This window comes from Temnothorax curvispinosus, unplaced genomic scaffold (genome assembly GCF_003070985.1).
Source record: "Temnothorax curvispinosus isolate PA1 unplaced genomic scaffold, ASM307098v1 QBEX01009403.1, whole genome shotgun sequence".
NCBI classification, from domain to species: Eukaryota; Metazoa; Arthropoda; class Insecta; order Hymenoptera; family Formicidae; genus Temnothorax; species Temnothorax curvispinosus.
Window position 1 is genome coordinate 95506 of NW_020219183.1, and position 13152 is coordinate 108657.

At 44.0% G+C, this 13152-nt stretch overlaps 1 protein-coding gene across 7 annotated transcripts in view; it reads left to right on the forward strand.

Annotated features, from left to right (window-relative positions):
- The first annotated feature begins 1402 nt into the window (after nt 1–1402).
- The window catches only part of LOC112458975 (glutamate-gated chloride channel), a 41580-nt gene continuing 29830 nt past the window's right edge, over nt 1403–13152 (forward strand). For 4 of the 7 annotated variants that reach the window (XM_025022839.1, XM_025022838.1, XM_025022841.1 and 1 more), the window contains exons 1-3: nt 4665–4970; nt 5399–5466; nt 6256–6371. In XM_025022839.1, the coding sequence (XP_024878607.1) occupies nt 4968–4970; nt 5399–5466; nt 6256–6371 (187 nt within the window). In that variant the 5' untranslated portion in view covers nt 4665–4967. Of the gene's footprint in view, nt 1729–4659; nt 4971–5398; nt 5467–6255; nt 6372–13152 lie in introns of those variants that run through there. The other 3 variants (XM_025022842.1, XM_025022844.1, XM_025022843.1) reach the window with 3 other exon arrangements.

The window sequence follows — 13152 nt, forward strand, 5'->3', positions numbered from 1 at the left end:
CATTGCACACATTGTATTCGCGATACGATGCATCTTAATACAATATCGCTTTGTAAAAAAATAATGAAAATATCGCATGAGATGAATGCTGACGTGCCTGCGTAGTTCTGAAAGGTTATCGCGTGTATTTAAGAGAAACGCGCGTTGGACGTTTAATCTCGGCCGTGAGCTTGCAATTCGCAGTTAGCACGCGACGTATAATAAAATGACTTCTGACACTTTGATAATGTAGATGCCATAATGCAAGTTTCCGCCGAGGGGAAGGATAATCTAGGCGCAGCAATATAAATTTTCGTTAAGAACGCGTGTCTGCTCGTTCAAGAACCGAAACTCGATCAAGAATCGCGTGGCAGAAAATCTGGGACAACCTCATGTATTTTTACGTAATCCCTCGTTCCTTGCACGAAATTCGTCTACACGCGCTTATACAGAGAGACATACATCTGAATTAGCAGAAAGATGAAATAATAACGGGAAAAAAAAGAATTTTTTCGCAAGATTATTCTGATCGCATCATTTTCTTGAAAGAATCATTATTTTTTTCCGTCATTGCTATTATCGCTATCATTATCGTTATTACACCGTAACATGTTTTTTAATGTAATTAAAAGGACATTTAAAGGAGGCGTGCATTGCCATCATTACGCTAAATTAAATAATGTGCGAAAAAAAAGCAGCGAGGATATCTCTGCGCGCACGTCCGTATTCATTACAGGCGTGAATTCACGTTTGGTCTCTCATTACGGATTTTCACACCTCTCCGGTTGGCTCGAGGGTGAGAACCGGGAGCGAACGAACATCCCGTAAACAGGTATGTGCCGATGGCTGAAAGTGGCCGAGTTTCAGGTCTAATCGGTTCAATGGCGATCATAATGACAGTGTTAAAAAAGTCGACATTCTTAAAGTATCGAATGAATATTGGGCATTCCTAGATATTCGAACAAAAAGCAATGTTGGCAGGAATGCCGTGGCCGAGTTTGTCATAAAATTAATATCGCGATCGCAATAATCACGACAAAGTGTATTTTTATTCGCATAAACTTTTATTAATAAACTCGCCAGGTAGCTAGGTATATTTCAATTATATCAATGGCGCTATAAATGTAACTCGTTGGCTCGGACGTTCTTGGTGAGATCGGTGACGCGATGTTGTGGTACACGGGGATGTTGGGACCGAGAGGAGCCGGTGGCGCCGACGTCGTCGTCGTCGTCGTCGTCGTCGTCGGTAGCGGTGGTGGTAGCCGGCCGCAGCTGCGGTGGTGGCAGCAGCGCAGGAAAGGCTCGCGAGAGAGAGGCGAAAGATGTATAGAAAATCTGGCGGCGGGCTGGGCGTCGCGGGGCGGTGAATGACGTCACGTTGCTAAAGCGACGCAGCAACGCGAGGCGTCTGCGTGGGTCGGTTGGTGTCTGGGGGTCCGGGATCAATAGCGCCAGCAACCAGGTAGTAGGTATGGGTGCATGTAGCTTTCTCCACGGTGGCAGTCCAGGAGACGAACCTCGCGAGGTAGGACACTTTACGAGTCGAGCGAGAGAGAGATAGAGAGAGCGAGAGCGAGCGAGAAAGAAAGAGAGAAAGCGAGAGAGAGAGACAGTTAGATAGACAGAGAGAGAGAGAGGGAGAGAGTTCGGCGGCCTGTTAGTGTCGTGCCGGAGAAGAGCGGCGCTATGCCAGCAGTAATCGAGCGCAGCAGCGGGGTGTCCAGCGTCTAGGACTGTCAGCCTCTCCAGGTAAGGGTCCAGCGACAGCCTCCGTCCTGTCAACGGCAACGTGCCGTTGGCCGCGAGCGCGGCGCGCGAACTCTCTTCCGGATTTCGGTCCCCGCGGTGCGACGTCCGCGCGAGAGAATCGCGTCTCGGGGAATCCCCGGGACTCCCGCGGGACTCTCGGGAGTGGAGAACGAGTTGAATGGGCGCGCGATAGGTCGTTTTGTTGTAGGCCGATCGAGGCGGCGTGTAAGATCCAAGTGGCAGCGGACTGCGAAGAGGTAGATAGATAAATAGACAGATAAAGTAAAAGGGAGAGAGAAAAGAAAAGAAATAGTAAATGCGAGAGAAGGCTCGCGGGGACAAGTGCAGAGATAGATTGGCGAATAGATTGGATAAGTATGCACGCACGCACGCATGCAGTTCGGTGGGTGACACGGGATGGACGGGTAGAGGTTGATAGATGGACCGATGGACCCGATGGGCGGATCGACGGCAACGCCGAAACGGACGGGACGGACAGATAAATATGGGCAATTGGCAGAACGGAAAGACGGATTCGCAGATACGAACGTAACGGAATACGGACGAACGGATTGATGGATCAATCGCCCGAACCACATTGTCGAAGATCGTAAAGGCGAAAAAATTGTATTTCCTCGTAAATCTGACGGCGGATAAATATATCCTATTTTTTTTTAAATTTTTTCGTGTATTTATTTAACTGCAACAGCAAATAACGAATATTCGGGTACTGATCGATCCCTTAAATGTTCACTACATATCTGTATCTGTAAAGCTAAATCGATGATAAAATCAAGAGAAAGAGCGAAGGCGAGCAAAAAGAATGACATTTCGAGATAACGGATATGTACATAATTCTGGGACAGGCTATAAATACTTAGATTTTTATCACGCGCTCTATGCTAATTCCGTTTTTCCACCAGATTTCGCGTAATGATAAGCATGACGTATGTACATTTCGCCATTAAGGTTGCATCAAGATTGATAAATTGCAGGGATGTGTCAAATATACGATGCCATTAAACTGCGGCGCGGATGCATTTTCGAGCGCTTTATTTACCCTCCATCAAATTGGCTTTTACCAATCGATGACTGATCGCGTTGATGATCCCTGATTTTGTGCGATAAGCTAATCTGTCGCGGATGAAATCCACGTATTCATTTAGGGCATCACTCCGCGATAATGACGAAAGAGATAGAAATGCGGACGGCAAACTAACTCGGGGAGGAGACCAGTACGTGTCGTAAATCGTTCGCCTGCCCCTCTCCGCTAATCTACCTGCATGCTCTTCTTCTTTTGTCGCCATTTGTCAGCACCGGTTACCTAAATTATGAGTTATGGTGTCCGCGCGTGGTCTATTCATGTAGCTTCGGTATGAAGATAGGGTCTATTAGATCTCTACAGAGGAGATCGATATACATTCTTAATACACTCGCGGCAAATCTTACACTCTGACACTCGAAGCGATTGGAAAACATTTATTTCAATTACTTACATAGATTGCTGCAAGTTTTTCATAGCTCTTCTTCCTGTCGCGCGAATCTCTGCGAAGAATACGACTCTGCCTCAGAATGTTCTTTTCCAACGTTTTTTTTCCGAACGACGATAATTCAGTTTCGGTAATATTTTAGATATCATGAATTACCAATAAAACTGGCAGAAGCCGCTCGTTATTGCGCCCGCTGGCAAAATGCTAATCCGTTAACGATACGTGTTAGCGAAGCGAGGGTAATGCGATAACGAACGGAGATATTGCGCGGCGATAAGGGTGGGCTCTTGTTGTGCCTTCCCCCGATGCCGCGAACGCGACATTGACATTGCTGATACTGAAAAGGACCTCTTGTTACGTACTTGTCTGCTCATGCACTTGTTTGCCTTTCGCGTATGGACCTCGTTAGCCGCAATCACGCTTAATCCATTCTCCTCCCGCGTCCCGCCATCCAGGATGGAGTCCACGAAAATCGCGGTGACGTACTCCGTCGTACATATATCGCGCTCGTCAATTACGGATGATTTAAACAAAGAGGCCATGCGTAGTATATTAATACTTCGACGGAAATCATGAAAATAACGAAGATTGATGCATCGAACGTGCAGCAAATATTTGCACCAAGATTCATCCACGGATTTAAAGACGTTTAATTCTCTTCTCAGTTCCGAGACAGTCACGCGGTTAAAAAAAAAGTATTTAAACGGAGATAAATCTTTGCTTAGGTAAGATAGATTGCGCCTTGCGTATCTTTTTGCAAACCTCTAGATATTTTTTTAATTAAAATTCAAAATTATGCGCATATCTGAACAACAATGTACAGGAGAAAGGGTGTAGGAGCGAGGAATTGACCGCGAAGCATTCAAACAGCCGATTAAGGTCTCTCAAGTGCTCGGAATCTGTGGATATCCCGGGGCTTGAGGCTTCGGGGTCGGGTCGGCTGTAACGCGGGTCGGGTTTGGGTCACGGTACTCGAAACTTTCGGGTTACCCGGCAATATTGCCGACGGACGTCGCCCGGGGCACCCACGATATTCCGTGCTGTGTGCTCTCTTAAAACACCCGTGGATTCTCGGCGAATCGTTGCGCGATTATTCCGTGGGCGTTCCAGCCGCTCGCGAAATATATATCTCGCGATATACGGTATTGTGCGTAGAATCGCCGGGGTATATTTAAGTTCCGGTGCGGACACGTGCGGAGAAGAAATTTCCCACACGATCGCTTACTTACATATCCATTAGAATTCCACGTTTACCCGATGAAAATAGGCCACGTGTGCGTATCTTGGCATCGATTCAATTCTTAAATGTAACGCGCGACCACTTTTACCAGCTTCCACCTTGATTCACGGCCGGGGCGGGCGTCCAATTCGTAATTATCATTGAGTTAGCTCTTCAAATGAGTAAATAGACGGGACGGACAGGCGAATAGATCCCGTCATTCATTCGACGGACCTCGAAGAGAAGTCGTATCCGACACTCGGCTCTCAGTGACACGCAAACAGCGATCAGCATCGCTCCGATTCTTCTTTACGTTGAAACCCAATCGTGCTGTACCTATACTCGTGTAGAGAGAGAGAGAAAGAGAGAGTGTGTGTATCTTCTCCTACACGTATAATCAATTTAATTTCGCGAGACAATTGATACTCTTGTGCGGTACGGGCAAAGGAGCATATCGGTCCTCGCTGCACTTTGATCCACATACACACACGTCACCTTAATTCGATCAATCATCGGGAAGTTGCTGAGACATGGTAAATGGAGGCATCCCCGGCTTTGTACTTCGGCTCGTCGGGCTTCTCCGCTATTAAATATCGCGAGTACGATATCGCAATTAACTCGGTCTAGTTTGGAAACAACATCAGTCGAGCTCGCGTAAAATCAACAAAATTTAACGGGATGTAATTCCAAACGGATAGATTTTCGTCATTTTTGCAAGAAATAGGCGAGCGTGTCGACTTTCTTTTTTTTTTTACTTGGCGCCATGCCGATAACGTAAATAAAAATGAGTCTAAATGAAGACGAGGATATCACGGACCGCGGGGGAGTAATTATGTAGATTGCATCGGTGCGGTGTGAGATATAAGTTTAATCATCGCTAATGCGAGTCCGCGTACAGGGATTCGTTCCGCAGCTCACCGCAGAATTTTTGTGAAGGTGTGTGCATCTTGTTCGGTTGCAGGCCGGCGCAATGTGGCCTGGAGCACTACCGTTACTGCTGTTACTAGCGGTCCTGCTGCATCCATCGAGGTAGGTTGTTTTATTGACGGACGTACGGAAACGCGTGTCAATTTATCGCTGGCAGTTTCTTAGACAAGTCTTGATTGCGCTCAGTCAACTGTCGCCTGAATTAATAATAAAACAGTTACGCTCTCTTGGAACGACGTCAAGTCAGGATTCCGTGGGAAGGTCTCCGACGATAGAAACATAATTCTGGGAAAGACACTACGAGCGGTGACTCGTAAAGACGGTGTGTTATTGACCCACAGAATTTTTGTTATGGTGCATAAAGTTTATACGGAAAGTTTATGAGCGGACCAACGTGCGCCGCATCCGAAATTTTGTATGCCCGGACGTACGAGTGGAATCGCGAACGAAAATAGAATTTGTTAAAACAATTTTTAAAAAATTTAGAAGGATTGCGTGCATTCCTCGCGACAACGTGTACATTTTTTAAAATCCACTTTAAACTATTCCTATAATTCCGCGTCGGTGACGCGATAAGGATTTAGGATAAAATTATATTTATGAAACTTTGTGTGTCATATGATACAAAAAATATTTAAAAAATCTGATGAACGCACATATATAAAATATCTAATTAAGATACCCGATAAAATTACAAATAGAATTTCATTCTGAATTCCATTCTTGACGCGAAATTATAAATTATTTAAAACGTTCGGATACGTTCTTCATATTTTTATAAATGTTTATCTATTTATGGCAACAAAACTAGGACACTAGGAGATTTTCTTTTCAGAAATTAGGTTTCTTTTTCTTTATTGTATCGACGATGCCGTTGGTATGTTCTTCCAGATGTACGCAGGGAGGAAAAGTGAATTTTCGGGAGAAGGAGAAGCAGGTGCTCGACAACATCCTAGGACCAGGCCGTTACGATGCGCGCATCCGGCCGAGCGGGGAAAACGGAACAGGTGAATATAGAGATTCTTGCGAGTCCTTATTTACTCCCTCTGCCCATCCTCACCATGTACCGTAATTTTGTACCGACATCTCGCGGCAAATCAGCCGAGAAGTGTGAACGTATAGGGTGGAAAAAGAAAATAAAAAAGCGGGAAGAAATACAGAGGAAACGGGGCAACGGAGAGATGTACACGCACGTTCCGGCGAGAAAGGCTTAAGCCTCACCGAGTGCGGAGAATTGAATGCGCGTTGCAAACACGATCTACATTGTCGTTAATGCGACGCAGACGACGAGCGCGCGAGTTCATTGACAATATATGATATACATAACGTACGTATGTACATATATATGTATATTTATATATTGTATATGTATGCAATATATACATATATAGCGCATGTATAATATATGTATATATGTATTATATAATAAGCGAGCGAGATGAATTGCGAGAATTTTCCGCACGTCCGTACCGAGTGAATGCGTACCGAGCGGTGAGAAATTTTTTCATAAACTTGGCGAATGCGAGCGGCGTACTGAGTGGTATCGCGTTCAGAAGCGAGCCACGATCGGTCTCGCGAAGTACCGGGGCTTGCCTTCGCGATATTATATTCTTGCGACTGTCTCTCGGATACGTCATATATTATTTCTTCCTTTAGCGCGCGGTATTACTTTCTCCTACTATAACTCGGCAAAAATGTGCGAGTATATTAAGAGATTCGCACAATCTGGCGATACAAATTTTTCTTTATTAGAAATTTATGATTTTTTTTTTATATATTACAAAGAGCGGGAAAAAATATATATTTTACGTATAAATTTTCATTCAGACCGATCTGTTTTCTGACAAAGAAAGATAAGTCAAATCTCAGGATGAGAGCGCTTCGCGCGATGATCTCACGACAATGATAATACCGCTTTTCACGTATTCATTTCGGAGTAGGTATCTCCGAACAACGTGTTCGCGAAACGATGCGTAGTTCGACCGAAATTGTCTTCCAATCTTCTTCACATTACGCGCAGAAAGGTGTATCGATTACTTACCTTCTTTTCTTTTTTCCTTTTTTTTTGCGATGCGGCAATTTCGAGCCACGACACGGCGAGTGGGTCGGAATGATGGAATTTCGTCGATATCGATCGCCAACCCGTATCGCGATTTCTGCAGTCAACGGGTCGAACGGAAGGCAATTCGAGGTACTTTCGGCGTGATAAATAAACGAGGCCAAGTAGAGAAATGCGAACGTTGCCTCGTATCAGCGAGGGAGACGACGTCTTCTTGATCCAACCGCGTTTCGAACCGAAACCGTATCGAAATTCGTATCGAGACCGATTATAGTTTTTTTTTTTCAGCTGTATGATCAACGATAATCAGACAGAAAATTAATTAAATATTACTCGCTCGTGTGTTTATTACGTTTGAATGTTAAAAGTAACGTTACAAATTGTCGTTAAATCGGTTGCCAAGAAGAATCCGTAAAGCATATCTTTTTGTATGCTCGCAACACTTTGTGTTGTAACATCCGCGAAATTTTCTCCCATCGTATCAAATTACCTTTCTCCGAAGTCTTTTACTTTGCGAAATACGATACAACACGTAACGTCTGTTTATGTGTTAAAGAACCAAATAATGCTGCCTGATGACAATTTTCAGTACAATACCAATTTATTGTTTGTAGAACAAAAGGTTAAATTTACAAATGACAAATTTGAGAAAGTATATATAGTTACAATTTACACAAAAATCTTCAGCGACGACGCAATCGACGTTGCCAAGCTGCTAGAATTGAAATCACGATGGAATTGTAAGCCCCCTTGCAAGCAGGTGGTGAAAGAGGGATTAAGTAAATCGCATCGAGCGCAATTACGTGTCGCAGTTAAACGAATACGGTCGGTATACTCTCTAAGCACGTGTCTACTGTAGGTGAATGTACCCTGTATCGCTTTAAAGCTCGGAAGAACACGATTTATGTGATTTCTTTATCACCTGTTTATTATAGGCGTGTCGCGCGGTAATAAAGGGGTCTTTAATCGCTTTTCCCGCGAGTCTACGGGGCCGCAGGCATCCGCATTTCGCGTTCACCTATATTTATCCGACTTTAGCGGCGCTTTAAAAGTCGGATCGCGTGCCTCGGGGGTAAACGACACTCGTTAATTTTATCGTTCGAGTATCAGAGCCGTGAGTGCGCGCCCGTCGCTCCGTGAGTTTTTGCCATCGCCGGGTGCGATGGAAGGGCGAAAATTCATAGCGCTTCGTGCACGGCCGCCACTTCTGAACTGGCTGGGAGAAGAACATCGTTTCAAGATTGCGCATCCGAGGCGATGCAATTGGATACGATGCGATGTGATATGATGCGATGCGATGCGATGCGATGCGATGTGATGCGATGCGAGGATATTAATACGCTGTCGAGTATCCTAGTATACCCGTGCCCCTCCGGGCGTAATTTGGAGATAGTCGTATGTCTTTCGATCGATCGATCGCGCATTCGTAATTTCGCCCCGTCCGTAATCACGGTCGGTTTATCGTCGATGACGTCGCGTGGAGTTAATCGACCATGAGATCGACAAACGCGCCACGTATGACGCGTTCGAGCCCAGCGTCATGCACTCTCGATCGTCATTCTCCTTCGCTCTTAATCAAACAGGCGAGGAGCGAGCGCTGACGTATTTGTTTCATCCTCATTCTTGTACCCTACGTCATCAAAAATAAGGAAATTATCCAAATTTTACAGATACTTTTACATATTTTCCATGATCTCTCTACAGTACACTCGCATATCTCCCAACGCATTGGGGATTACATTAGGCGCTGCGTACAATGAAAGGAATAGGGAACAGTTCAATATTAATATATGAAATTCATTAACATATGTAATTTATTAACACAGAATAGACGAACAGAGGAATAGCGCTGAGAAACAGTGATGGAATTTTTTTCTATTTCTGTATGCCACATGCACAATGAATATGTTTATAACATATTCATTTATAGCATGCACAATGAATATGTTTATAACATATTCATTTACAGCATATGGCATACAGAAATAGAATAAAATTTCATCACGGCTTCTTAGCGCTATTCCTCTGTTCGTTTATTCTGTGTTAATAAATTACATATGTTAATGAATTTCATATATTAATATTGAGAACTGTTCCCTATTTCCTGTTCCCTATTTCTTTTATTGTGCGCAGCCCTTTAGAGTTATGACTATAACTCGGAATTATTAAACCGTTAATACCGCTAAGTCAAAAAAATTGTATTTGCAATTTTTGCAGTTTTACAATTTTAGTATTACGCGGTAAGAAAACAGTCCCGCTAAACCAAAAAAGATATCTGCAATTTTTGTCAATTTTCCGACTCGATGTTATAAGGTCGTTCTTACGCTACGAGTTGCGCCGCTGGTGTCATTAATATGACTCCGACGGCCGAATTCGTAGCGTAAGACCGACCAAATTTGCGACATTTTAGCTAAAGAAATGGAAATAGATCGTTCGAAAATCGTGCGTTTCCATAAATCTTTTTGGTAGCGCTGGGTAGCGATAGATCTGTTATTCATGGGTCTGCGGAATTTATATTTGCGCTCGACATAACAATTAACATGCTGCAATATGTAATGGCATAATGAATGACGTGGTCCCAATATCGATCAAACACACTATTCTCGTTCGCATTGTCCGCCGGCGCAGTCGATTTATATTACAATCTTGATGAACTGTTGTCGTTCAATCTTTCGCCCAGCAATGTTTTGCATTAGTTATATCTGCGGTACCTAATTTGCCGTAGACGGACAGAAACTCATTATTGATTGCGTGGGCAAGTAAAACCGAAAAATAATTATGGAAGGCTTTTTACATACTCTCCTGGTCTCAATCACATGCGAGGGGTAATTGATTTAGATTATTTAGAAGATACTCGAATCTTTCCCGAAAAAGGAACTTTACCTTCTTCCGGTATAAATTATGTAAAGCCCGCACTCAAGATTCGCACATCTGCTAAGTTAGATTGATAAAATTGGTTCTCTTAACAAAATTTGTATTGGAAAATTAAAATATTGATTTTTTTATTTTTGGCATTAAGTATCTCTTTGCTTAAGAATCATATCTGAACAGATACCTGAATTTTATTCGAGAGAAGTTATTACTACCTTGTTTGATCAAAGAATCTCGCTATGTAATGCGAGTAATAGAATGCGAATGTTTGGCACGCAAAACTTGATCCTTATATCTAAACAAATAAATCGTAAAATATTTTGATTAACTTCCTACTATGACCATGTTTTTGTGATCGCGCCAAAAAGGCAACTCTTGGCTCGCCTCACGTAAATTAAGCTAAGCAAACGAAGATGTGTAGTAGGAAGATGTTGCTATTAAACGCCAGTTGCCGTTTGAGATAGGATCTGGTCTCTAGCTGGAACGAGCACAATGGCGGGTCGCCGCATTAGAGAGAGCATTACGCTATCCATATACCTATATCCTTTGTGGCTGTGAATTAACTGTATCTTACGCGCGGCTCTCCTCTTCCGTCTGCAAAACGGCCCGCAAATCTGGGCTGAATACTAACTACCGTATGCGGCGGTAAACGAGCGTAAGTGACTTGAAGAAGATTCATAACTGGATATAGAGGGCGAAAAGAAGGGAAATACGTGAGCGTGAAAACGCTGGTAGAACTGCGGGGGAAATTTTGTTGCCGAATTATATGAACTACTAGATAATTAATCACGCCAGTCTGTCACGCGGTTAAGCTCGCTACAGTGAAAGAGAAGGAATTCGTCTTTTCAATCATATCCATATAAAGCTGGTCTAGATACGCCAATCATGCGCGTATAAATGCACGAAATGAATGAAATGTCAAGGAAACCGGCGAATGTTGTCGTGTACAAATGAAATTTTGCATCGGGGTTAAAATAATGAATGAAGATTGAATATCACCCTTAACGAGCCATCAAGGGGCTCATATTACTCGGTGATTGAATGCAAACTTTTACATAAAAGTCGTGTTAAAAGCTTATTTGTACATACGTTATTTGTCAATTAACTCTTCACAGAGCGGGAAATTTTGATACACATTAAATTAATATCAAATTAAAACGGGGCATGTATTTTGTGAAAACACTTGCTTTTTTTAAATGAAGTGATACTTTTTTATTTTCGTACCACTTTACTTTCCCATTGTATATATTTTGGGTGACCAAATTAGTCTTCTCTCAATGATGATCGCGTGGAGTAGTAAGATAGCTCGAGTGCTTTCGATTAAACGAAAGGGGGCGGATAAGAAGTACGTGAGAGTGGAACGCGGTAAACATTAACCAAATAAAAATCAGATCGATTGAGACGCGATAGCCGCGCGTATGTACATATTTACACACGTTCGTGTTTGCATTACGGCTCGATCGTTGTTCCCGCGATCGAAGGTTAACGGGCGAGGGGCGAGAGGCGAGGGCTCGGCTGCCTGTCGGAACAGGTGTTAACACACATAACGGAAAGAGATTCGCGCGGATGCGATACCGAGAGAGAGAGAGAGAGGGAAAGGGGGGGAGCAAGGGAGAGAGGGGTAAGCATACAGCACGCAGCATCGATTTGGCTGGAGTCCCTGGCTCGCGATCGGCATGCCGTCCAACGCAGTTATGGGATTTATCCGCGGCCGGATTTGGCAGGCCGCGACCGGATTTCGCGTCGGACAACCGCCACGTGGGCCGATGTAGATGACGGCGCTAAGCGCGAAATTTTGGTAAAGAGAAATATCGTCGATATTAGGCGAGAGAACATCGGTCGCGTGCAGTTTAAAGTCAACCGCGCACCTGTAATTATCACACCCCGCGATCTTTGTTCTTTGAAAACGACAAGCACCTTGCAAATGCGAAACGCACCGCGTACCGCTTGGCACACAGAATTACATCACGCGTGAGCAAGTTCAGCCGCCCTGTGACAACCGACGCGACGGTCGAGAGAACCGAAAGAAACGCTTGAAACGCCTCGCGAGCTCGCACCGTCTCGAAATGTTCGCGGATCTTTTAAGAATTCTTATATACACGCACACACACAATCGCTGGATTGCACGCGTCCGAGTGTATTTAACGGATGATAATTAGCTCGATATAATGCTAGATAACACATGTATCTCACAGTGTAAGGCTTACATTGACAATTTATGCACCGCACTTCTCATCGAGCTGTCACGAGAGGCGAATGAAAACAATTTTTATCGCGAGATGTATGTCGTGAGATATACGGCGAATCGATTTAGGTTTAAATATTGCTCCAGATTAAAGTCCGCACGCGAGAGCCGCGTGTTCAGGTATGTAATTCACGTGAGTCACGATTCCGCAATTTGTTATCGTGTCATAATTAGGTGACGACAGGAAAAGGACTTTTACACAATTTTCCTCGACGACGGCGCTGCCCCCCCCCAATTTTTATGGGAACGGGGGGGAGGGGGTTCATTCCAGAACAGTTTCTTTCCAGCGGTTTTTACAAATCACTATAACTTGGGCCAATCTTCTTCCATGACTTCGCGGGTTTTTCGTATCCTGCATTCTTGAGGTGTCACCCCAAATACGTGACCCCTGTGCTAATCTCTGTAGCTCGGTCCTCGAGGAAAATAGGGACGACGCGTCTATAGAACGGCGGTCATTCTTCAATTTTAACAATACCGCGTGACTCGGATCTCAATCGAGTTCGACGACGTAACTGATTCGAAACTGACTCACTCTCGGTCATTCCGCACTTGTCCTTCGAACACAGCCCTGAATCGCATCGAGACTCGGTGGAACCGCTTAAGTAATAGCCGA